This window comes from Drosophila simulans, chromosome 2R, assembly GCF_016746395.2.
Source record: "Drosophila simulans strain w501 chromosome 2R, Prin_Dsim_3.1, whole genome shotgun sequence".
Lineage (NCBI taxonomy): Eukaryota > Metazoa > Arthropoda > Insecta > Diptera > Drosophilidae > Drosophila > Drosophila simulans.
This window is the reverse complement of record NC_052521.2, coordinates 10,204,397-10,228,347: the sequence shown is the minus strand read 5'-3', so window position 1 is coordinate 10,228,347 and position 23,951 is coordinate 10,204,397. Positions and strand designations below refer to the sequence as shown.

Sequence of the window (23,951 nt, the reverse complement as noted above, 5' to 3'; positions counted from 1 at the left end):
GTCCCACTGTGACTCTCTTCGACGATAGGGTGTTGCCAGACTAAACTCGCTGCGACTATCGCATCAACTAACGTAGAGCACTGCAGCCCTGGTTGACTAGTGCCGCCCTGGTCCGATTGCCAGAAAAAAACAAGACAAGTGAAAAAGCGAGATAAATCAAATTAAAAATATTGTACAAAATTGTAGTTAAACAAGCGCTGGAGCACGGTGAAATGAAAATGTGAATGAAAACCATCAATAGAGAGAGACGAGCGCGATTTGGTGGCACCAAATGCTGCAGTTGCAACCTGCACATGTATGTGTATACGCGTGAGTGTGCGTTTGCGTAGGAGGCACCAAAATAACAACAGCAATCGCAGTGACAACAAAGAATCGGAATCGGAATCGTACTTGTTTGTACTCGCACAGGACGTTCTTGGAATCGGCATCGGAATAGCCACTACCATATGCCAGCGGAGGGAATCGCAGTGCCAATGCATAGTTAATAAATTCCCCAGAAGCTATACGACCAGCAGACCTCAATTGCAATTGCACGCCCCTTGACAAATCACAGTGTCTCAGCCAAAACGAAACTGGAAGCCATCGAGTGCTCCCGTTAAGCAAGCAACTGCAGGCGGAGCACGGGGGAGGAGTAGGACCTGGTGGTGCACCAAGCACGCCCGCACTATGGGCAATTGCCTGAAATGCTTCCAGTCTGCCGCCGAACAATCGATGCCAACGAACGCCTCGTCCCCCAATTCACACAATTCCAATTCCAACGCCTGCCAGACGGCCACCAGCCTTGCAAATTGCTACGAATCGGTGGGCATTAATCCCAATGCCAACGAGCGCTGCGCCTTAGGTGGGTATTCTAAAGTTAATAACCGCATTGCGATCCAAAGTCTAATAAACCTCTCTTATTCCGGCGTATGCCCCGTAGAAACCGATGAACTGCTCTCTAGCCGAACTCCACTCAAGCCAGCAAAAGCAAACAATTGTGATACTAAGCGTAATAGTTTTAAGTCTTTAGGTTTGCTTAATGGCAGTGCGCCCACCATGAGCGATATCATAACAACTGGTGAGTCAGCGTTCATTCGACTACCTTGGCGGAATACTCATTAGATTTTATATATTCTAATAGCTGTCAAGGAATCGATGGAGGTATCGCACCAGACGCTGAGCAAACTATTCGATGAGTACAAAGATCCAGACGACGAGGAGATGATACTCACGGACGGCATCGAGCGACTGTGCAATGACCTCAACTATCAGCCCGATGAGTTTGCAATTCTCGTCTTGGCCTGGTGCCTGGATGCCTCGCAGATGTGCCGATTCACCAAGGTGGAGTTCATTGAGGGTCTGCACAAGATGAGGGCGGACACAATAGCCAGCATCCGGGTGCGGCTGGAGCAGACAATCGAGATGCTCAAGGCGGACGCCGAGATGTTCAAGCAGTTGTACCGCTTCACATTCCGGTATGCCGTTCTTACTGCTGACAAGATCAGTATCTAAATAGCGTCTCAAATTTCAGATTTGGTCTGGAGCCCGATCAGCGCGTCCTCTCTCTGGAGATGGCTATCGACCTGTGGAAACTCGTGTTCACTGTACAAACACCTGATCTCTTCTCCAACTGGATACACTTCCTCGAAAAGCACCCGAATATTCGCCGCATACCGAAGGATACATGGAACATGTACCTCAATTTTACGGAACAATGTGATATACAAAATTACGATGATACCGAAGCGTGGCCCAGTCTCTTCGACGACTTTGTCGACTACGAGAAAAGCCGGGCGCTGGTTTCCTCGGGCATCCACGACGATGACAACAACAACGATGATCCCCTGCAGAGCCACGTGAAGGCCGAGGATCCGGGTCTTGTGTCATAGTAGCCAGTCTCCAGTCTCTTCAGGGCCAAGCAACATTCAACTCGCCAATAGAAATTAAAGAATGTACATTTTCATCTACACTGACGACTCGCTCTCTCTAGCTGCTGCTTAAGATCCCCTGTGAAAGTATGAACCTTAAAACACCCGTGGCCACTGAAAACGAACGATGCGGTGCTGGCGCTGCTTGAGGACGGACTCTCCAACTGCCATCATTAGCCAGCTCTTATTATGGCTGGCCAACATTCTGGCCGGAGCAACAACGGACGCATTTGTTTATGTAATTAAAGACTTATCGACAAGAATTTTGGAAAAGCTCAATCATCGGAAACCACATGTGTATATAACTAATTGACTTGAAGGCGGGGCAGAAGGCAGCCCGTATAATATTTAGCAATTAATTGATGTATTATTTTAAACAAAATTGCAACATTTTATGGCACTTAACTATTTAAATGCATACAATTACATACTTAACTGTAAGTAGTGGATGTGAATTAAATAAAACCAACTAAAAGATTAAACAGCTTAATTGGATTTGTTAATTATGGCATGGTGCATTTAGTGTGATATACCAGTAAATTAACTTAACATAATAGTTTATTTCGAATGGGGATGCATTCAAATCAACCGCCAATTACCTGGCCTATCGATAACCATATCTGCAGACTGGACCGATAGTAATGCCTCCATGCAACCGTGAGACTAGTACATTAAATTGCTATTTTGGTTGGCCTGATAAAATAATAAAAATCATCGCGAACGCAGCCAGCTGGCTATGATTAAGTGTTAAGTGCACCCCCGCGCGCTTGAACGAATCCCCGCCAGGTGGAAATGATAGCCGTGTGCAGGGCATTCTTCATCCAGTGATTCACGGCGTTGACATTGAAAAACAAACGCAATGCCAGCACAGTGGGCGTGAGCAGGCGGAAGGGGTGTAATCGCCAGGAAGGGCAAGGATTCAGCGCAAGGACACGGTCGATAGGAGCAGCTGGCCAGTGTCCAACGACCACGATGCCCTGCGAAAGTTGCGGCGTGGAATTCACGGTGTTCCGTCGCAAGCGTGCTTGCTTCGACTGCAAGTGAGTAATGTGCATATGGTTGTCTCGGATTTCGGGGAATCACCGAAATTTTCTAATCCTCCATTAGACGCTACTACTGTGCCAACTGCATTGCATCCAGGCGGTGCAAACGATGCTCTGTATTCGCCCAGCGTCCGCTGTCAAGGACAGATCTATTAAAGCTCAAGCCCAAGGACCTGATTTTCTATCTGCAGTCCAAACACATCTCCACTGAAGGCTGTCTAGGTGAGTAACTCACCCGGGAAGTCCGCTGGATGGGGAAACCTTTTGCAAAAACACAACTTAACACAACTTTTCCCACAGAGAAAGAGGAGCTTGTAGGACTGGTTCTCACCCATGTGGCCCAGGTTGACAGGAGCCGAGGCTCAAACGCCTCCTCCAATAGTCCGGGTCGCGGCCAGGCCAATCCCATCGACAGCCTTAAACAGTCGTGCCAAAACTTCTTCTCCAACCTAAGCGATAACATAAGTGATTCGCTAGCCTCGTTTGATTCCAAAGTTACCACAAAGCCGCCGGAGAGCAGGTCGCCAGAGGTGCCCACCCACATCTTCGAGCAGCCGCGAGTATCTACGCGTGAGATACCCACTTATGCCAGTGCCGTAAACGGCGGACCACAACACGTACATGTCCAACAGCAGGCCACAGCCACCAATGGTGGCAGTCAAAGCAGCAGCAGTCCCTCAACTTCCACGCAGGCATCAAATAATCGTGATGCCAGCAGCAGCAGCCAGCCCCAGGTGGCTCATCAGGAAGCGAGAAATGAAGAGCAGGATGACGCTCAAAGCAAGTCCGACTGCGAGTGCTCAGACGAAGAGATTATGGCCACGTTCAGTGAGCGTGTTTCGATGTCGCTCAAAACCGATACCAGTGGCCGGCGGGTCAATGCTCCCACAGAGCGCAGTCCTGCTGATCTGGCGACCGGAGATAGTGGACCTGCAGGGAACACAGCACCTAGTCCGGGCTGCTCCAAGCCGGGGTCAAGCAGCTCCAAGGCAGATGCCTCCTCGCAGTCAAGTTTTGAGGAGCTGGGCGCCATTGGCGGCATCTCAGACGAGAGCAAGGCCAACACGGACACCAACAGCAGTCACCTGGATCAGTGGCAGGTGCTGGAGGTAAACCGGATCGAAGCTGTAGAAGAGACGCCGACCACGAGTGCCGCCGATGAGATATTAGAGGTGACATTGCGGAGCAGGCCAGCAGTCGAGGGCGACGATAGTCAGACGGGCGAAAGTACTCAGGCACTTAACGTAGAGCAGCGCCCGGCCAACCCAAGTCCGGCGTTCTATCCCGCCGTACCGCAGCGCACAAAGAAGGTCACTCGAAGACGATCCGATGGTTACTTGAATCGCCGCTACCATTCCAGCGATGACGAGTCGCCTGTGGCGCCAGGTGGACCTGGCCTAAGCCTGGGACTTTCCACGCTGAGTGAACACCCAGAGCACGGCCTGCATCCGCACTCCCATCGCCAGAGCTGCCAGCGCTGCGGTAAGAACAAGACAAACATTCGTCGACATGTTGAGAAAATGCGACGCCATCTGGAGAACTCGCAAATGTCCGAGGAGGACATCAAACGGGAGCTCCAGGAGTTTCTCACGTACCTGGAGCAGCGAACGAAGTCGGTGGATGCCTCCGATGCGGACAGCCACGCGGTGTCGCCACTTAGCGTGGATGCTATTAGTGTGGCTGCTGGTGGAAGATCACCGGACATGCCCATCACGCCGACAATTGAGTTCTCGCCAACGCAGGACGATGATATCCGCTGGGACGATGACGAGGGCATCCATGTATACGCCGCTCCCTCGGACTTTGAACCGACAGCCGGCATTGACACACGATTTGTCAATTTGGAAGACTTTGAGGATTTGTAAGTGCTCTGTTCTCTAGAATATTCATGATCGATTAATGCCTCTCTATTGATTTATAGAAAAGACTTGGAGGGTTTGACAGTGAAGCAGTTGAAGGAGGTGCTGATGCTGCACCGCGTCGACTACAAAGGCTGTTGCGAGAAGCAGGAGCTTCTTGACCGCGTCAGCAGGCTGTGGAAAACCATGCGCGAGTGTCCAGGTAAGCTTTGGACTTCGCACTGCAATTTCACCCTTATAACGATTCAACCATTTACGCAGCTGTTGAAAAACTCGCCACTGATGAGCTCTGCAAGATCTGCATGGATGCGCCGATTGAGTGTGTTTTTCTAGAGTGCGGACACATGGCCACCTGCACGAGCTGTGGAAAAGTGTTGAACGAGTGCCCAATTTGCCGACAATATATTGTACGAGTTGTAAGATTTTTTAGAGCGTAATGATAACTGGACATAGTGTAATGCTGGAAGCCGATAGTCGCCACAAGCCACATCCAGATACTGATCCAGATCCAGCCCAGGTGTACAAGATGTACAGCAGATCCTGATGACAACGTATATGTTTCCTTAAATGACGCGAGTGCAACAATAATATTAATTTGATTATTTGGTTCTACTCTGTAGTATGTTGCCAGTATATATGCCTATATATAGTGTACACCCTGATATCGCTTTCAAAGTGTATTCATCTATTTCAAATGTGAAATACTTTTGCTATTTATTTTGTTTGTTCTTGTTGTTTGTATAAAAACGAGAGGTTATCTAGATCAACTAACATTCCTATAAACCGCAAAAAAAGATTAAATCTGTTATTAACAGTTGTGTGAAAAACTCGTCTAGATGCGCATTTAAACAATAAATATTTTCCAATATCCAGCGCTCTATTAGCCTAGCCATTCGAATTGGGGATTTTCCTCCAAACAAAGGTTGTCTGGATCATAAAGTCTAATCGAAGTCGATTAAGATTGGTCACTAGTTTTGTGACGAATCCGTCTGTAACTGGGGATTTTCCCATACCTTGAGCTTATCGTTTTTTGAAATTCTTAAACTACTCTTTTTGCCCAGAATCACTATGAAGGAACGTAGATCAGATCAATCCCGAAGATACCCCCATGCCAAACTAGAGCAGTTCAATTACAACAGTCTTTAATCACGTTAATTAGTAATCTAGGTGTGGTGACAAGAGCTGGGAAACAGCGCAATGACTAGAAAGGGGAAGAGAGACGAGAGGCGAACCGGTTGGCCAGTTCAGATTCGATGGATGCGCAGATCGAGCGGTGACTCCACGTCCATCTTAACGAAGAAGTCCTCGCTGTGGAGATAGCTATGCTGTCTATCGCCTAGCCAATAGCGGGGCGAGAATTCCGCATCCTGCTTGGGTTTTAGCGAGTAATCGCTGGGCTCATTGTTGGAGTCATCGTAGTAGCGGGCGGAGGAGGAGGAGCTGGTGGACTCCACACTGCCGGCAGCGGGAAGACACGTGAACGCTGATTCGCTGCTGGCCTCCAGGAGACAGGGTACGCTGGGCAGGGTGAGCGGCTGGCTGGCGATCAGGTGGATGCTGTGCTTGAAGGTCTTCACGTGCTTTCGCAGCGAGGAGGGATCCGTGTAGCGCTTCTGGCAGCCGGCCACCTTGCACATGTACGGCTTCTCCATCGAGTGGGTGCGCGTGTGCTTGAACCGATCCGAGGAGTTCGAGTACGCCTTCTGGCAGCCCTCGAAGCTGCACTTGTAGGGCTTCTCGCCCGAGTGCGACCTGATGTGGATCTTCAGGTTCTCCGCCCGCGAGAAGGACTTCTCGCACAGGTGACAGCGATGTGGCTTCTCCTTGGTGTGGGTGCGGGTATGGACAAGCATCTTGTAGCGGGCATTGAATCCTCGCTCGCTGCGCTGACATCCCCGCCAGCGGCAGTAGTAGAGTCCGTCTGTCAGGCTGGCGATCGCATGTCGCTGGGTCACGTGCTGCGCCAGTGCATCCAAGGTGTCGAAAACTCTGCAAGGATCAAAGGGATATGAGTGGTTAGTACGGAAATAACATCCACTGGATTGATTTCTTATCCAATATTAATACACTTGCTGGCCATAAATACACTGCATCTCTATCAATTTGACCCAAAATCACATTATTATCGCTATTGGAGGGTTTATCAGAAAGTCGAGTCCAACAGTTCAGCACAAATGCCAGGCTGCTGGGGTTTTTTTTTTATTTCTGTCGAATGCGTAATCAGTTTTAATGGTAAAACGCGAGGGAACTGTGTTTTATATTTTTCTAGAATTACACCCAATGTCTTTCTCTGGCAACTCAAAATTCAAAAGAAAATATATTGCTGTGTACTAAAGTCTATTTAAACACTATTAAAGTATTTAATATTCTAATAATATAAACTGTTGTTCTAAACACTATTTCATCTTTTTATATCGAACCTATTTATGAGAACAGGTTGTAAGTAAGACCTATTGGTTCCATTTCACTTTACAACTTGACACCTTTTTAAAAAACATTACGAAAGTGTTGGCCCCTTTAGAAAATATCTTTGATATTTCCAGAATAATTCGGTAATGCAGTTGACACTTACCTATCGCAATCTGTCCAGTTGCAAACGAAATCGCTGGCGGTGCCGCACTCGCTGCTGCTGCTGCAGGATTTGCTGTCGTCGGGGAACTCCACTGGACTGCGGCAGAGCTCGTCCTGCTGGCCACGAGCCTTCATGATCACGGATTGGGTTCGCTGGCGATATCCGTATCCGGCGATGGGACGCGGCGGTGTGATGGGCGGCGTGGGAAACCTGATGTGCTGCATCTGCTGCTGCTGCTGGTGGTGGTGATCCGCCAACCAGCTGCCGGAATCCGAGTAGGCGGCTATGTACGGCGGTGTGTTGTACGGCGTAAAGTAGCCGAGGGGCGGCTCGTAGATGCCTCTGCTGTGTGGGCCGCTGTTGAAGATTGACTTTTGTAGTATATCCATGTTTGTTGTCTGTGGTGGGTGGTGGGTGCTGATCGAGAAAATTTGTTGCTTTCGCTAAAGCGCCTGCCGATCGAATGAGCCGCTCGCCTGCAGAGGTTCGGGTAATATGCGAAACTTGGACGGCGATAAGGGGTCGCCCAGACGGACAGGGTACGCTTATCAGTTCCGAAGGCTGCAGACGGGTCCGGCGGGGGCGTGGCAGGGGCAGGGGCAGCAGACGGCGGCAGACGGAACCAAAACAGTGGAGCGCCGAGGAGCAGGTGCGTAGCGGTGGAGCGGTGGAAAAAATCCGCTGGGGCAAATGGATCTGGGGCAAAAGCACACACTACGTGAGTGAAACTCCGTGCTGGATGGACTGCGACGCAGATGGGTGACTGGGGGGCGAACAGGGTACGGTCTGGGCCCGCTTATCAACGCACAAGTGGAGAGCCAGCCAGTCAGCCAGCCAGTCCACATATGTACACATGCACATGTGTGTGCCCGATGATCGCTCTTTGGGGGGCAAGTCTTATCGCCCGGTGCCGTCTGCCTGCCAGCCTGCCTGACTTGCACTTCGTACCGCGTAGCGAATTCCCTGCCGCACCCCACCCTGCGTACCGATCCGAGGTCCCACTCCCAATCCGAATCCCACCCCTTCATTGGAACAGGTACGTCAACTCTTGGAGTCGTACTAATGCACTTAGAGAAAATCGCATGGACTAATTCGTCTGTAGACCCATCTAGATCTTATGCCTGAGGATGGCTGGTTCTAGAATCTACAAAGAGGCCACTATAAGATCGCCTTGCATCATTTCCATAAATAGATGTATTATTAAAACAAAGCCTAGAGACAATTGAGTGTTTTCCCGAGCTAACTATATATTGGAGCTTGTGACTAAAATGTGAATAATTATAGTTTTGAGACAGAGAATCAAAAGTTTAAGCAGACAATTAGAATCCATATCCATATGATCCATATATTCTAAGGGAATGGATAAACTTTTGTGGAAGCCAAACAATCTCAATTCTGTAATATATTTATCAATTTCTCAATATATTTTATTATTACATAGTTAAAATTAGACTTTAAGCTCAATAGCTATTTATAAAGTTAGCTTTGCGCTAAGAAGAGATCCTTCAATTCCGAACTTTATAATGGATATAAGCCCCAACTGATGTGTTGCATAAGATAAATAACACTAATTTTATTTTATTTAATTTATCACATTTAATTTAAGTACACTGAAAACTTTGCTTTGTGAAACCCCACACATTTTCATTTATAATTTTATCACTTTATCAGAAATAGTAAACCTCCCCCACATGTGTACGATATGCATGCGTACGATCCCAAAACCCAGAAATTCATTCTTGGGTTTGGCCGCCGGTTTCACCTCAGTGTGTGGGCGCTGCGTCTGGAACGGCGATAAGGTGGTGGTGGTGGTTGGTTATCTCACGCCAAGTCAACAGACGCCGCCACATGCCGCCATGGTACCATATCTTTTGGCCCGAAACTTGGTGCGCCATGACGCGAATGGCTCGGCGGGACGCGGAGTTGCGCTCTGCTGGGTGGTGGTGGCTATGGCAATCAGCTATCAGCCAGCTATATAGCTATCGTCGTTATCAGCGCGGCGGAGGCGCTGTCTGGTCCCGTGAATCACTGGGGGAGCAACCTTCGCCCAACCCCAGCGCTGCAGAGCACCACCAGCGCCAATCGACCAATCCCCACGACGTAATCCGTCCCTGTGCACGGGCCAACGAGTGGGGTCCCTGGCTTACGTAAAGAGACAACCTGACATCAGGGACTTTGATAAGCCCTTGCCCTCTATCAGCAGTGCGACAGGTGGAGGCGAACGTGGTTGTGGTCGTGGAAGCGTATTCATTGCCATTTGCACTTCGCAGTACCCATCCCAATCCCCGTAGCCGTACCCATTCCAGTTCCCCCACCAGATGGCGAATCATGATTTATAAATAGATAGGGGCATAATCGGACCACAACTGCTCCGCCGGACAATCGAGCCGAGGTACAGTCGCGCATGGCGAGGTCAGTTCAGCGGAATCTTCCAAAAGCACGGCCTTGGGTCCGTATCGCCTCCCCAAATCGAAGACAGGCGATGAAGGACCCCAGGCGCAACCTAATTTTTATGTTTTTTGCCGCTTGCCGGCAATTAAATCCGCGCAGAAAATGAGTACAAAAAATCCGGATTTTCTGGCTGACAGTATGAACTTTGTATGGCGCGAGCGGCTGTCGATAAGCCAGCTCCCATTGTCACCACCGCCCCAGTCAACCGAACACCCCCCCTGAGATGGGATCCGTCCCCCCCTTGGACATTCCCAAAGTCCAGAGGCTTCTCGGCTTCTCCGCATCGGAATCGAATACCAACGAACATTGGCGAATTTCCGTTGGGGAGCTGAGCGTGTGCGCTTATTAATTTTCCGTGGTCCGAATCTCGGCGTAAATAATAACAAATCCGCAACCAACTAGGCGGATAGACACTCGGCGGCGATCCGGATCGATCCGGAATGGCAGGGTGCAGTCCGTCGGGCGCAATGATGTTCAATATTTCTATCAAATTAACAACACTCGACCGATAACCGGCGGGGTCTGGATGGCTGGCAAAGGTGGCCTGGTGGTCCGATAAGCCCTCGCAGCAGATTCGGATTGGGATCTCCTATTCGATTCGATTCGATCCGATCCGAACCGTTCCGTTTCGCGCTCCAGCTTGACCGGTGGGCGTGCGCCTGAACCTAGGGGTTTATCAGCCAAGATGCACATTTGCAGCAGCAGCAGCAGCATCAGCAGTAGCAGCAGCAGCCGCCGCGGAGAAGGTTCCACGCGTAGTCCAGCCGGCTTATCGCTGCAGTGGGAACCCACTGGGGGCGCTGATATGGCTATGGTAGTCCCGCAGAAGGCTAATTACTTTGTTGCCGCCAACGACAGACTTCCAAAGTCCATGTACCGCCAGCCGGGCCAGCCAGTCATCCAAGCCAGGGACATGCAACCGAGGCATGGAAGCCACAACTACTCGCACTCACATCCCGACCCGATAATTACAGATGGCTGCTCGAATTCGGCCGACTCGGATCTATTATTTATAGGGCGCTTATCGCCAGACAGCTTTTGATATGGCCAAAAAGGAAAAGTTATTAGGCAACTGGGGGAACCAAAAGCAGAAAAAAATAAAAACGGGGGAAAAAAAACATTCCAGACATTCGTGGGAGCCCACAGACCCCGGAGCGCAGACCTTCCGGCTGGAGCTCTATTTTTATACCCGTTCAATGGGTGCTGCTATTTTTTTTTTGGGAGCGATATGCTCTTGTCGCTGTTACCACCACTGATACGCCTGACAATATCTCGTCTAGACTGGGCATTATTATGAGAGGCGAAATTTGTTTTTTCGTACATTAGTGTTTTTCATTTTGTTGCTGCTCCCTACTTCCCATTGGGATGTTAAGCGGAAAAGTTTCAATGGCACCTCCAGGCGGTGTGATCCAACACAACCATTGCACAACGCTGCTGGGGGCTGTTCCATTATAAATATGACTGGCATTCTTGGCGGGGGTAATTCAGACGTCTTATCAACCGATTCATATTTACGATTGGCGGGCAGGAAGTGTAGCCAACTTTCAGTCTGAGAATGCCGATAGATAAAGGGCATTATGAAGGTGTCGCGTTGGTCCTTCAACTATCTGATACCTGAGTATCAAACTGTTCAAGTTGCAGACTTTCCGTGACATAGAACCATTCTGAAATAGTGAATAATGACTTGGATATTTTGGATATCGCAATCATTATAATTGGGAACTCATGCAGGAAGTGACATCAACTTTTTGCTCGTGGGTTGAGAATTCCTATAGCTTCATCGAAAGAAGTCATCACCAATATCATTTTTCAAAAGCTAAACGAACTTTAACAAGGGATATATATTTTCAACCAGTATTATTCACAAAATTTTGAAGCTTGTTAATCACATTGTGAATTGTAATCCCGCTAGTTAATACTAATACACTAATTTGAAAGTGGTGTCCCACTACCTTTTCTAGTTAAAATCGAATGATATTAATAGTCAGAGGTATTCAGTGATCAAACTAAATGTGAACCAATTTGGAAAACTTCCGGATGATGATTACATACAATCAGTGATTAACTTTTGCCTAAACTCTAAACATTCATTCGAAAGGGAAACCGGAACGGAGGCCGGATGAACGAACCGGCGCACTGCGAACACACACATATATTCGAATTTAATACGATGGCGGGGAAATCACCTATCAAGCGATCATCAGTGCAGCCAAACTGACCTTCAAATCATTGGGTGGTGAAGCAGCATGAATAGCATGCGGGTGGCACGCGATCACTCCCACAGCGGGTGACCTCTCCTTACATTGAGCACTGCTATCGCGACACAATTGATAAAGCGTACATACGTCTGTAAACTTACTTAGGGCAATAAATTTATTGTACAAAATTCGTTTCACCGATACACGTTTAAAGTTCGCGCTCACTCGGCCGCCGCATGACGTCTGAGCGGAGATCGGGAATCGGAGATCCCAGATAGTTAGCTGATGGAGTGCGTTGAGTACGTGGAGCTGCGTCCGTGGGGTAGCCGCCGGTCCCCGAAATAGACGTTGACCCCCACGCGGCGCCGTGTCATCGGTAGCGCAGGCGAGCCCTGTGTGCACGTGAACCAGAAATAAGTCAGCGATTGAGGCTTAAATTTACGACACACTAAGTTGTTGTACCCACTCAAGCGAAGTGCTCCAGATGGTCTTGCATGTAGGTGACTAGCGTCTTCTCGAACAGAGGGCCCATTAATCGATCCAGTTTGAGATTGAGGCTCACGTAAAACTGGCGGCAGTAGCGTTTACTCAATTTGGCGGCCAGAACAGATGAGTCGGTCTGCCCGTGTCCGCCCAGGATTGTGGAGGACACGGACTGGCTGCTGGCGGGATTGCGAGAGGGCATGGCCACCGCTAGCTCCTCGAAAACCTCGGATCCCTTGGGGTTTATGATCAGCATGGTGCTGCCTTGCATTTTCAGGGCGCGCACGGTGAATTGCGAGGGACCCGCCGACAAGTGGACGCAATGTGAGGTAAAACCACCAGACTCCTTTGCAGGCACAACATCAGCAGCAACGCTCTCCATCATTTGCGAATTTTATACATAAACAAGCAATATTCACAAGGAAAACAATGAAATTGCAAGTTTGACCGGAGAAGTGTTGCCAGATAATGAAACGACCATAGATAGCTTTTTAAAATAATCGAAAATATTATCGATAGGCAGCTATTATAGAGCCAAAGCGCGTATTTTGAATTTGTACTACTCCCTCAATAGCCAATGAAAGTCCTTTTGATTTCGCCGTTCGCAGTGTTGGTTGCATTTATTAAGGCTCTATTTAATGTGGGCGAGTTTTTAATGTTTACGTTTGTTGAGTTAAATACATATATACGATATTTTGTTCACAATTACATTCAGATTTTGTTTCGCTCTCTTCGGCGCGCGTCGATTGGTTTTTCCTTTTCTATAATGTTAATGTTGTCGCTTTGATTTGACCTACTTATTTAAATACACAAAAGGGGAATCGTCGAGAGTACCAAAAAAAAGGCAATTGAAATCAACGTTATTCGATTTAAAGATCAGTTCCGGTTGTTATGTTTAAAAAAGCTGAGGAAATTCACTAATTATTCGTTATGCTTGAAATGTCAATGGGAATTATGATGTATGGATAAATATCGGTTATATTTGACGTCTATTGCGCTTTATTTATTGATAATTGATTGTTAATGTTCTTTGAATTTGTTGGATATCAAATAATTTTGATTAATTTTTTTTGTTTTGTTTTTCTTTTTTACTATAATTTGACTAAGTTTTGCAACCGCGATTTCAAACTTCCATCCTGATGGTATTTTCTTTCTTATTTTTCGTGTTTTGTTAGTTTTGTTGTTTTTCATCATGTAATCATTATCGATTTGTGAATAAATATTGGAAGTGATAAACATATAGCGCTGTTATTATGCGGGACTGCGGTGCTTCCTAATCCTCATCGTCCTCAGATTCGGCCTCCTGCAGCCAAGTCAACCAGGCGTTCACTTGGAACAAAGCGGATCCTTTGCCTGGATATTTGTCGGAAATCTCCTCCTTCCACAGGACGAATGCCTCCTCCTCGATAATTTCAGATTCGTAAAGATACTTGAACCAACGGCACAGCATGCCTAACGAAAAAATAACGCAAATATAAGTTACCGATAAAACAGATTTGATTTAGAATGTTGAGCACTTACCCTTGGGGAAATTTTCATTGTAGCAAAACGTTTGCAGAGCATAGAGAGCTATCAACTGAAGCTCGTTCTGTCCCAGGAAGGTCTGCAGCATCTGACTGTAGTTCTCAAGCAGCTGTTGCTCCTTCTGGGTCACAGATTTCTCAGGGTGCTCCTTGGGGTCGAGGTTGTCCGCCAGTGTCGTCTCCTTGGTCACATACTTGACCACCACAGTCATTAGGGCTTGGATAAAGCCCGGGTCCTTGTAGTATTTGTTGTCAACGTTGGCCTTGATCCACTTGTAGAAGTTGTTGGGGTTCGGGTCGCTTTGCAGCTGTTTCAGCATCTCGGCCTGCACCTTTAGTAGCGGATAAAGGAAAGAAAGCTTGCGATCCTCGAGTATCCCGGCCAGGCGCTCCTTGTTGCGATCCGCCTCCGGCAGGCTGTTCATAAGATCCACTTTGCTCGCCCTGAATTTCTCCTCCAGCGCATCCTTGCCGATGATCTTGACCAGTTGCTGCAACACGAGCAGGAACAGCGGATAGTGTTGACCATTGTCCGTGAAGTTGGCGATATCGCTTAGCTTCAGCAATGCCGGCTCGCAAATAGTCTTTGCCAGCACACTGGCTACAAGACTAACGATTCGGGGATTGAGTGCCTCTCGCTCGTTCATCTTGTTGACCACCTGCTTGAATATCTCGACCACGATGTTCGGCTTGATATTGGATTGCTTGCGCAATGTCTGCAGAAGTCGCACAGCACGCTCCAGGAAGACATCGTTTACACGGTCCAAGACCTCCATCAGCAGATTAATGCACACATCCTTCAGCACCTTCTCTGGCAGCTTCAGCTCGAGGAAACCATCTACAAGCTTGGCGAAGCGATCTGGAGTGGCCACAGGTGTTGCAGCATCTTCCTTTACCTCCGAGTCTTCAACTGGAGCAGCGTCGGCCTCCTCCTTCTTTGCGTCATCAATATCCTTGACCTCAATTTCCGTCACCTCAGCATCCTCTTCCTCGTCGTAGTAGAAACTATCCTTGAAGTACTGACTGGCCTTCTTAGACAGCTCCTCCTTGTTGGGACCCTTATCTTTCTTTTGCTGCTTGGCCGAGCCAACACCGCCGGCCGGAGTGCTTGGTCTCTCCACCGAGCCATTCTTGCCCTGATCTTTGCCGTCATGCGATCCCTTTCTGCCCGCCTGACCGTCTAAATCCAACTTCTCCGCTCCTGATGAAAAGTTCGGCGAAGAAGAGGTGGCCTTCAAGCCCCTCTCCTGTTGCACTCCCAGAAGAGTTCGGTTATCAGCATATTCAGCAGACGGTGTTGACGAGGGACGCGTTGGATTGATCAGATGGGATGTGGGCGTGCCGAGCATAGGGTAGTGGGAGTTCGAGAGCTGGCCCTGATCCTTGCCCTGCGTGCTGCCTTGATTGTTGCTATTGGGTGGTGTTGACATGGGCAACGTGGCCGGAAACTTCTGGTTCTGGGAGGCCGCTCGGAAGAGCAAGGAGTTGGCTGCCGGGCGCATTTGCAAGTTCTCCACCGCATCCTGGTTCGTGGTGATCAAGTTGCGTTTGAACCTCGGTGCCAATTCCTTACTACCCAGCAGCTGATTGCCCCCATACTGTCCTTCATTGCGATCCCTGTCGCGATCGTTATTCCTACGCGAATCATCCCGGTCCCGGTTGTTGGAGGATCCTCCGCCACTGCCTCCTCCATTCTGGTTGTGCTTGTTGTAGCGATTGCCATAGTTAGCTCCGCCGCTACCGCCCTGGTCGCGATCCCTGTTGCGATCGCCTCGGTTGTTGTACTGGCGATTGTCGCGGTCTCGGTCACGATTGCTCGTAGCGAACCTGAAATTTTTTAAAATTAGGCATTGTACTTTCAAAGTAATTAATATTAACTGTGCAATCAAACTATACACCCGACCAGGCAAAAGTGTGTTTATTACTTCCATGACGTTCACAATACTTACGGCGAGACAATCGGAGAAGCTCCCGTAACACTCAGTCCGCTAAACATGTCATTGTAGCCGCCAGGCTGGATATTCAGATGGAAACGATTCATCCAGCTGTCCGAGTCGCGATCATTGTTGCGCATATCACGGTTGCGATTGGGGAACGGGGTGCGTATGATTGAGTCGTCATCCGAGCGTATTTGCTTTATGGGGACGGGGCCTTCGGTGGTGCCCAGTTTGCGTGGCACCCAATTGTTCTGGCGCAACTCAATGACGTCCTTTAGCATGAAACGTATCCGCGGAGGATATTCAGATGATTTTAACCGACGTTCAAGCTTCTCGAAGTACTGGTTCATCAGCTCTTTGCTCTGTTCTGAATCCAGATTCTTGCCGCAAGTCTTGAGCAGTTGAGCCAGGCATTCCATGTCCTCGCACATTTCCTGCGCACCGGCCGTACGCTTCTTCTTCTTGTCAAATAGCTCCATGATGCACTGATGCAGCACGTTCGTCGACAGCATGTCCAGCTTGTTGAGCTCTCCGATGAACTTGATGTTGCCGAGCATGCGCTGTTTGGCCAAATGGCGGCGCTCCTCCTCGTCGGCCTCATTTTCGGGCGGAGGTCTGTTGTCGTTCTCGTCGCGCTTGAGTCGGTTGTTGAACTTGTCGCGGCAGACCGCAAGCAGCAGGCGTAAGAAGGTGCACAAATTGCTTGGTTCCTTGTCGAATGACGGGGCTTCCTCGGAAAGTCGCTTGCACAGCTGCGCATACATAGACGAGTACTTCGGCTCGTCTAATGCCTTTTCGAATATCAGCAAAATCACGCCGTTCAAAATGGCAATCGAGTTAAGATCCAGCTTCAACAGTTCATCGCTCAGTTCCTGGAACTTCTCGGGCGTTAGTTTGTTCAAAATACCCCTCACACGCCGGAAGACGGCGTCGTTCTTTTCGCTTTGGGTGAGTCCATGCTGTGGGCGCAACGATGGTGGTATCCAGCGTCCGGTGATCGGTGGCGGTGTGCTTGCCTTGCCAGCCTGGGATCGTTCCTGGTGCTGTTGAGAATGAGGAGTGCCTCCTCCTGCGGTCGACGCTGATCCAGAGTTCAGAGAAATGTTAGAAGAATTGGAAGTGGAGCCAGAGATCTGAGCAGACGCATTCCCGTTGCGAAGATTGGGTGTGCGACTGGATGGGGTTCCCCCGTAACGATCTGCGTCAGACCTGCCGTAGCTGCGGGGTCCTCCGCTCGCTCCTGCCCCTAATCCGCCTCCTCCGTTTCGCTCTAGGCTGTTGGTGTTGTTGTAGCGCTGGTGCGATGGTGAATCCTCGTAGTTGTCGCGGTAGTTGCTGTTGTATCCGCTACTCACGCCTCCATCGTTGCCACCGCGCGAAGCCCCATACGACGACTTGCTGTTGGTTGAGCTCGCTGCAGATCCGTTGTAACCGGATGAGGAGTTGGAGTTGCTGCTGTTGCCGTTCCCGTTGCCGCTGCCGTAACGTGGCTGTGGGCCGTTGCTCCCATTGCCGTTCTCGTAGTTGCGGGCGGAGCGATAATTGCTGCCACCGCTTCCAGAGCCGACTGCCCCAGACCCTCCTCCTCCCACGGAGTTTGAGTTTATTGATCGATTGTAGCTGCCATCGGAGTTTGAGTGATAGTTGTTGCGACTACCACGATGCGAACCGCCTTGCTGATCCTGCTGCTGGTATCTACCAGAGGAGGAACTGCCGTTGTAGCTTTCGGAGTTGCCGCCTAAGCCTTGACCCAAAATGTCACTATTCTTTGGATAGTAACGCGACGACGACGAGTCACCCTGGTAAGATCGTCGAGGTCTTGGGCTCACCTCACTGTCGTGTTGGCGAATTTTGACGGAATTCTTGCTATAGCCAGTGGAAAAGTGTCCGGTCGGTCCACCAGATGATCGGCTGCCGTTCCTGCCGCCCTCGCTGTTGCCGCTTATGGCCGGAGATCCTCCGTTGCCGCCGGCGCTCTTGTATCCTGAGCCGTTAGAGCCGCCCTTGCGGTAATTGCCGCCAAGCGAATTCGATCCTGACGATGGCGAGGAGCCCTTGTCGATCTTCACCAGATTCTTAAGGTTGTTAAACGTATCGGTCGCTGTGGTGATCGGCAGAAGATTGGGACTGGTGTTGAGCAGGGTTTTGCCGACCGAGGGTGTCGGTGGGGTTTGGCCACCGCAGCTGACGCCGATAACGCCGCCGCCTCCGCCACCACCGCGATTGGTTGGCTGCTCGTAATTGCGCTCGATCTCGCTGGGATTGGCCGTTATTACCAGTCGTAAATCGCTGCCGCCGCCGATGCTCTTCGTATCACCGGTGCTGGTGCCTCCCTCAATGATGATCGCTTTACCGCCCCGAAACTGATCTATGATGACGCCTGCCTGGTGCCCGTTGGTGACTCCGGACCAACGCTGCGGACTGTCGTCGTAAGAGTGCAAAAGGGGAGCGGCGTCGTACGTTGATAGAGGAATGGTGGATGCTTTTCTTGATCGACTCGGGGGCGAAATGGGTGCGTGCTTGGGTGGCACGGAGTGGGCTACTCTTGGCGTCTTGGTTGGTTTCCCCGTTTTCTGGGGATCTGGATCCTAGTTAAGGGTCTTAGATCCTCCTCGTCTGCTCTGTGGTTCTGATGATCCTTGGGGACAATCGACGAAACGCACACAAATCTAACACACACACGCGTACGCACACAGAGACAAGTTATGGGTTATGGGTGGCTGGTTATCCTATTTAAGACCAACTCTACTAATGTTCCTTCCGATTTCGGTTCTTCCTGGTTGGTTCCTTTAGGCTAGAAGTAACAAGTCCTGCGTGGTAACACCTGGGATTGGTCTCTCCGTTTCGTTACGTCACACTGGGTACGGCCTTGCGTTTAGGGAATCCTGGAGAGAAATGAGAGGTGGAAACAAACAAAAGCCGGAACCGTGGCAAATTAGTAAAAATTAGTCTTAAATCAGGCGAATCGACAATTACGTACAATTGTGACAAAAATACAAAAGAAAACTGATCGTAGTGGTGTGCGTGTGGGATTATTTAAATGGACGTTATTTGCTAATCTCGTACGATTGTTTTTGTTTACACTCGATTTCACTGCGAGCAAGCACAATAACAATAACATCACCTGCCAGCCAAACTGGAAAATATGCATTTAATGGAAATAACCTCGGGTGAGCACCTTCAAGTTTATTCCACTTCCACTCTCTCCCGCCAATTGAAACGGCACTGCCGCATTCTCCGCAATCGCATGTGTGCAAGTGTTGGTGGCATTGCCATTTGAGCATTAAGTGCTGGGAAGATTCTAATTAATCACAGGCTTACACAATGCCAACCAGCTTTGTGCCGTTGCTAAGTTTTATTTTTGCCAAGTTACTTTCGCTTGATTGACTCATTTGCTGTAGCCTGCCGTTCTTTGTTCCAGCTTTCTTTGTTTGGCGCACTCTCTCCCACCACAAACTCAAACAACACCAACACACATGCACCGAAAAGAACTAGAAGCTGCGTCCGTGTGTCAGTGTCCTTTCTTTGTGTTGGGGTTTATGGCCTCAGCTTTGGGGATCTCCTCTCTTTCTCCCTCTCTCCCGCTTTCCAGCCAGCTGGCCATCCCGCTCGCACGCGATGCTGGTCTTCTGCGCCACGGAATTAAAGTCTCTTGACCCCGGGAAATAGGCAGAGGCGCACAACAAGCAGGGGGTTGCAATTGCTGATTAGCTGAGTCACTACTCCATTCCGCTCAATTTGCTTGGTTTAATTGATTGGCCATAGGACGACGACGTCGCAAACAACCCTGCGATTTGTCATTGTGCGAGTACACCACATACATACATACGAACTTTGGGCCTGCAATAATGTAGTCTTTCGTGCGGGGAAGGGCTAAGCCAAAACTAAACACCCCCAATGCGAAAACCCACCCTCTGCTGCATTGAGGCGTCGACCCCGACCTGAGAAATGAGCCCCCCTGCTTCCGCACAGACCCAGTTGTGGATGATTTTGACCTCAATTCGAGCGTTCGGCTCGGCTCTTGTGCACAAGTGTTTGTCGCTGTCTGCATGTTTAACTGGCCAAGTGGCACACCCACATTGCAAATAGTATTTATTTTACCAGTTTTTCGTGGGCTTCAAGAGCAAATATCTTGAGAAAACCCATGAAAAAACGCACTCTTCTTTTTCCCCACCGATAGTGACGAAAGCACACACACATGCAAGCAGCACAATGCGTGTGTGTGGGAGATCAGAGAGCAGCTGGAAGGCACACGCCAAAAGTGAAGCTGTGGAAATGGAATGGAAGAAAAAACTCTAACTCCGTGAGAGGGCTGTCTGCCCGGGGGAGGGGGCACTGCAGATAACTCAAGCAAAGGCAGCGGGCAACGTCAACACAGCATTTGAGATTTTCCGACGTGCCGACGCCATTTTGTGGCGCAAATAGGTGTACCTACACACACAGTCATACGCGCAAACTTTCTTTGTGTTTTTTTTCTCTCGAAATGATTCATGCGAATTAACGTTTTGATTGACGAATTTCGACCCTGCTTGCTCTTGAAAATTATCACCGCGATGGAGCGACTATGGCATCTAGGGGAGCTTCGCACTTTTATTGATTTCAATACTTGATTTTTCGCCGTGAAGAAACGAGGACGTTCACACAAGCACACACACTTATACACACACAATCGAATCGGTTTTCTCTGGCACATCGTGGAAAATTTAAAGGCTAAAGTGCGGAAAATCCACTTGCAACGAAGTGTGCTTTCCATATTCTGTCTAAAGACAGCAAAAAACCTTTTGCAAAGCATACTCTTTAAATTATTTTTACTAACCTTTTCTTGAGTAATTTCGTATAGCAAATCACGCAAAGGTTCCACGAAATAGAGCTGGAACAAAAATCGATGTGCGTTTGGTTTTATCGGTGTGGCCAGAAAATAGTATTATCGATTTTTCGCATGCAGCAATCGATAGCCTGTTAACTTAGCTAAAAATGTGCCACGTAGCTAATTCACAATCCACGGTGTGGCACTTGGAAAAATAGCGATGACCCAAAAATTATCGAACCAGCTCGACTACTCAGCAGTACTGTAAAAGGTTTATTTCGATTAAGTATTGACAAATTTTTGATGACCGCAATATTTGAATTGCATTTTAAGCAGATCTTTTGTACAAGAAGAGTTTCATTTAAACATGACATACAAGATTTTTATGTGTTTACTTAAGCTGTTATAAAACTAAACTATTATATTATTTTATTATTATTCGTACATGACCTAACTTTCCCATCAATTTAATATTAAATTAGTGAGCGAATATTGTATTATAAAATATTTTTCTTATTGATTTGAAAGAAAAAACAGTATCTAAGCGCAATGCAATATTTTTTAGCTTAATGTGCGTTCATATCTAGAACTGCATCTTGTGATTATAAATTTGTAAATTATAACTAATTACTAAGCCCACAAACGAGGTCATCATTTTGCTACCATAATTTTCAAATGGTTTTCGTCAGCGTTTACAGAGGGTATAATTTTATTTAATTGAAACGACCGATCGTTAGCAACCAGTGACAGATATAGTTTAAATATTGCGGCACACATCAACATTGTAGTCCGTGCCCTAGGCCGCACTATCGCCCCGTTTGATATATGTATTTCCCTGGCATTATCAACGCAGTCATCTACAACCCTTTTGCCTCCCCCACTCCTTGCTGGTTTTCCACACACACGCACACTGTCGCACTCGCAGGATAACCATGAAGAAGTGGGAAACCGAACAGAAGAACAATTTAATTAGTGATGACATGTTGCCATTTAATTTTCTTGTAAAAAGCGTAATTAAAAATGTTCGGCTCGCAGCTGGAGCTGCTGGAAGCGTCAAGGTGGAAGGATAAGGACACGAAGGCAAAGGCGAAGCTAAAGGATTCGTAGGTAAACAAGCCCGCAACGATCATATATCGGTAGGTTGGCTATAAATCATATTCAGACTGACTCCGGCGCATATTAGGGCCTCCTAAACGATGAGATAATCTATGGTCGCAGCGACAACAAAATGCTGCCACCGGCAATAAATTTGGAAAATACAAAACATTCTGACAATTTTCCGTGGCCCGTGTGTGTGCGTGCGTGTGTGTGTGTAGTAAGTTTGTGAGACTATCCTGGCTGGCTGCACACATCGAGGACAAAGGCCACAGGACACAGTAGTCACGTCAACACTTTCAACTCTTTGGGCTGCCTTTTGTTTCGCCCTTCGTCGTATCCTTTCGGCAATAAAAATTCCGTTTGCTATTTATCTTGATTGTCCCCAAGTCGCCATCGCCATCGCTATCGCTATCGCCATAGCTATATAGTCCCATAGTCGGGTTTATGTGCAGGACCTAGTCCAAAGTCCGGACACTTGAATGTTGGTCGCCGTCGCGATGCCTGGACATTTTTTGCTTAATGAAATGTACATAAAACTAAATGAAATTAAGTTTGTGGCGTGCTCGTGCCAAGTCCGATGGCCCACTCCACTTTGTAGTCTAAGCCGTGGCTGCGTGTTTATTACCGCGTCGCGCATAAAATGCAAAGAGCCTTTCCCGCGCTCAAAATGGCCGACAGCGAACCCTTTTCCCGGAAATCGCAATCCCTATCGTCCGTTTCGCATTCAAAATTAAAGCGCTCGATTGGGTTGGAAGGGGAAGGGGGACGGGTGGGGGTGCGTCGCAAAAGCTCATAAAGTCGAAATTAAATAATTTGTCTTCTTAATTTTCAAATAAATTCTTCATCATACGAGAAAAAGGGAAAAGCCAAGCCAGGGGGGGCAACACAATTGCCAGGCACTAAACAGTGAGCAGTGAGCAGTGAGCACCCCTCGGCTAAGAAGAAAGCCGACAGGATGGCAAGTGAACTCGGCCAGCCAACCAGAAGCGTGGCGAAATCGCAACCAGCACCCAGCATTCAGCACCCAGCATCCCCTTGCATCCGCAGGATAAACACTTGAGGAGCTGAGTTTTATTAAATTCGACCTACGCCACCCCATGAATATCCTTGCGCCCTCGCCCTCGCGACAGTTTTCGTATTGTATTTTTTAATATGTTTGCTCATCCGACCGACCGACCGACCGACCGTCTGTTTGTCTCTCAGTCACCCGGCACAAATAATCGTGTACACCATTAATCCTTATTTCACGGCATTGTATCGTCCTTCGTCCCGCCAGCCCCGCGCACGCCCAGCATCCTTGAGCGTCCCCTCGCACAAGGACAAGTGGCATGTAAGCGATTATCGCAAGGATAACGCAGGATAACGCCGGGGTGCGATGCGGGGAAAAACAATAAATGTAAAAATAAATAAAAGGGTGTCAATGACTTTTGATAATAGGAATGATTGTCCAAAAATGCTCAGATAATATAATATTCGATGCGAATGCACTGCAAAGAAAACCAGTTGGCAAAAGGGGTAGGAATTTATAGGACTAATGAACTTCAAAGCAAGTGAATAATTTAAGATTATAAATAGAGGCGAAGTAAAATGTGTAGATTAGAGGGTATTCCCGTGCTCATTTTTGATGTGCAACATTTTTACTTATTGAATCTATTTACTTATCGATGCACTTTCGATTATTTCGATAGCTGCAAATATTTAATTGAAAGTCGGACAATTAGAACTTTTCCCGCTATGCCCAATATTTAGGACCCAATTTTCTGGCAGTGCTGATGAAATCTCGTTCCAAAAAACCAATAAAGTCCGAAGACAGCTTTCGGCAATCACAAAACGATTTGGCGTACACGCACATAGCCCCGCACACCCCGCAACTCCCCCGTAACTCCACCGAAACTCCCAATATTCGCAGCACTGGCTGCTGACTCTATATATCTCTCTTGTCCTTTTCAATAGTTTCAGCACGCTTTACGCTTGGCCTAATTGCCGGATCCGGATGAAGCTGCCTGGCCTTTCCCCCCCACCTCCAGGACCTCCCTCCGCCCGCTTCCCGCCCCGCGGCCCCGCACGCTCTGT

General features: G+C 48.4%; 5 protein-coding genes across 7 annotated transcripts; 2 read left to right on the top strand and 3 right to left on the bottom strand.

Annotated features, from left to right (window-relative positions):
* Nucleotides 1–43: 43 nt before the first annotated feature.
* LOC6734243 (DCN1-like protein 3) lies at nucleotides 44–2,389 on the top strand. Of its 2 annotated transcripts, none has more exons than XM_016182193.3 (5): nucleotides 44–295; nucleotides 360–841; nucleotides 920–1,057; nucleotides 1,121–1,454; nucleotides 1,511–2,389. In XM_016182193.3, exons 2-5 carry the CDS (start codon nucleotides 667–669, stop codon nucleotides 1,866–1,868), a joined length of 1,005 nt encoding a protein of 334 aa, XP_016027294.1. In that variant the 5' UTR covers nucleotides 44–295; nucleotides 360–666; the 3' UTR covers nucleotides 1,869–2,389. The 2 variants fall into 2 exon arrangements, with proteins under 2 accessions (XP_016027294.1, XP_016027293.1); XM_016182192.3 differs by having other exon boundaries at nucleotides 44–309.
* Nucleotides 2,390–2,537: 148 nt separating this feature from the next.
* LOC6734242 lies at nucleotides 2,538–5,677 on the top strand. The gene is made up of 5 exons (XM_002081235.4): nucleotides 2,538–2,947; nucleotides 3,015–3,172; nucleotides 3,251–4,811; nucleotides 4,872–5,011; nucleotides 5,071–5,677. Exons 1-5 carry the CDS (start codon nucleotides 2,880–2,882, stop codon nucleotides 5,244–5,246), a joined length of 2,103 nt encoding a protein of 700 aa, XP_002081271.1. The 5' UTR covers nucleotides 2,538–2,879; the 3' UTR covers nucleotides 5,247–5,677.
* A 257-nt stretch (nucleotides 5,678–5,934) lies between these two features.
* On the bottom strand, nucleotides 5,935–7,879 carry LOC6734241 (zinc finger protein GLIS2 homolog). The gene is made up of 2 exons (XM_002081234.4): nucleotides 7,382–7,879; nucleotides 5,935–6,798 (listed from the first exon to the last, which is right to left on the bottom strand). The coding sequence occupies exons 1-2, from the start codon at nucleotides 7,768–7,770 to the stop codon at nucleotides 6,054–6,056; spliced, it is 1,134 nt and encodes a 377-aa protein (XP_002081270.1). The 5' UTR covers nucleotides 7,771–7,879; the 3' UTR covers nucleotides 5,935–6,053.
* Nucleotides 7,880–12,187: 4,308 nt separating this feature from the next.
* On the bottom strand, nucleotides 12,188–12,966 carry LOC6734240. Of its 2 annotated transcripts, none has more exons than XM_016167963.3 (2): nucleotides 12,493–12,966; nucleotides 12,188–12,422 (listed from the first exon to the last, which is right to left on the bottom strand). In XM_016167963.3, the coding sequence occupies exon 1, from the start codon at nucleotides 12,896–12,898 to the stop codon at nucleotides 12,497–12,499; it is 402 nt and encodes a 133-aa protein (XP_016027292.1). In that variant the 5' UTR covers nucleotides 12,899–12,966; the 3' UTR covers nucleotides 12,188–12,422; nucleotides 12,493–12,496. The 2 variants fall into 2 exon arrangements, with proteins under 2 accessions (XP_016027292.1, XP_016027291.1); XM_016167962.3 differs by having other exon boundaries at nucleotides 12,497–12,966.
* A 140-nt stretch (nucleotides 12,967–13,106) lies between these two features.
* On the bottom strand, nucleotides 13,107–19,896 carry LOC6734239 (eukaryotic translation initiation factor 4 gamma 2). Its single transcript, XM_039292880.1, has 4 exons — nucleotides 19,885–19,896; nucleotides 15,986–18,561; nucleotides 14,035–15,863; nucleotides 13,107–13,965 (listed from the first exon to the last, which is right to left on the bottom strand). The coding sequence occupies exons 1-4, from the start codon at nucleotides 19,894–19,896 to the stop codon at nucleotides 13,787–13,789; spliced, it is 4,596 nt and encodes a 1,531-aa protein (XP_039148814.1). The 3' UTR covers nucleotides 13,107–13,786.
* Between the last annotated feature and the right edge of the window lie 4,055 nt (nucleotides 19,897–23,951).

Bases quoted from the DNA above. Each gene is read 5' to 3' on its own strand.
- LOC6734243 (XM_016182193.3), top strand. From the start codon at position 667: ATGGGCAATTGCCTGAAATGCTTCCAGTCTGCCGCCGAACAATCGATG. The intron at 842-919 runs GTGGGTATTCTA...TATGCCCCGTAG, and splicing joins CAACGAGCGCTGCGCCTTAG to AAACCGATGAACTGCTCTCT. The intron at 1,058-1,120 runs GTGAGTCAGCGT...ATATTCTAATAG, and splicing joins GAGCGATATCATAACAACTG to CTGTCAAGGAATCGATGGAG.
- LOC6734242 (XM_002081235.4), top strand. From the start codon at position 2,880: ATGCCCTGCGAAAGTTGCGGCGTGGAATTCACGGTGTTCCGTCGCAAG. The intron at 2,948-3,014 runs GTGAGTAATGTG...ATCCTCCATTAG, and splicing joins CGTGCTTGCTTCGACTGCAA to ACGCTACTACTGTGCCAACT. The intron at 3,173-3,250 runs GTGAGTAACTCA...CTTTTCCCACAG, and splicing joins CTCCACTGAAGGCTGTCTAG to AGAAAGAGGAGCTTGTAGGA.
- LOC6734241 (XM_002081234.4), bottom strand. From the start codon at position 7,770: ATGGATATACTACAAAAGTCAATCTTCAACAGCGGCCCACACAGCAGA. The intron at 6,799-7,381 runs GTAAGTGTCAAC...TGATCCTTGCAG, and splicing joins AACTGGACAGATTGCGATAG to AGTTTTCGACACCTTGGATG.
- LOC6734240 (XM_016167963.3), bottom strand. From the start codon at position 12,898: ATGATGGAGAGCGTTGCTGCTGATGTTGTGCCTGCAAAGGAGTCTGGT.
- LOC6734239 (XM_039292880.1), bottom strand. The intron at 15,864-15,985 runs GTAAGTATTGTG...AAAAAATTTCAG, and splicing joins GCTTCTCCGATTGTCTCGCC to GTTCGCTACGAGCAATCGTG. The intron at 13,966-14,034 runs GTAAGTGCTCAA...TTTTTTCGTTAG, and splicing joins CAATGAAAATTTCCCCAAGG to GCATGCTGTGCCGTTGGTTC.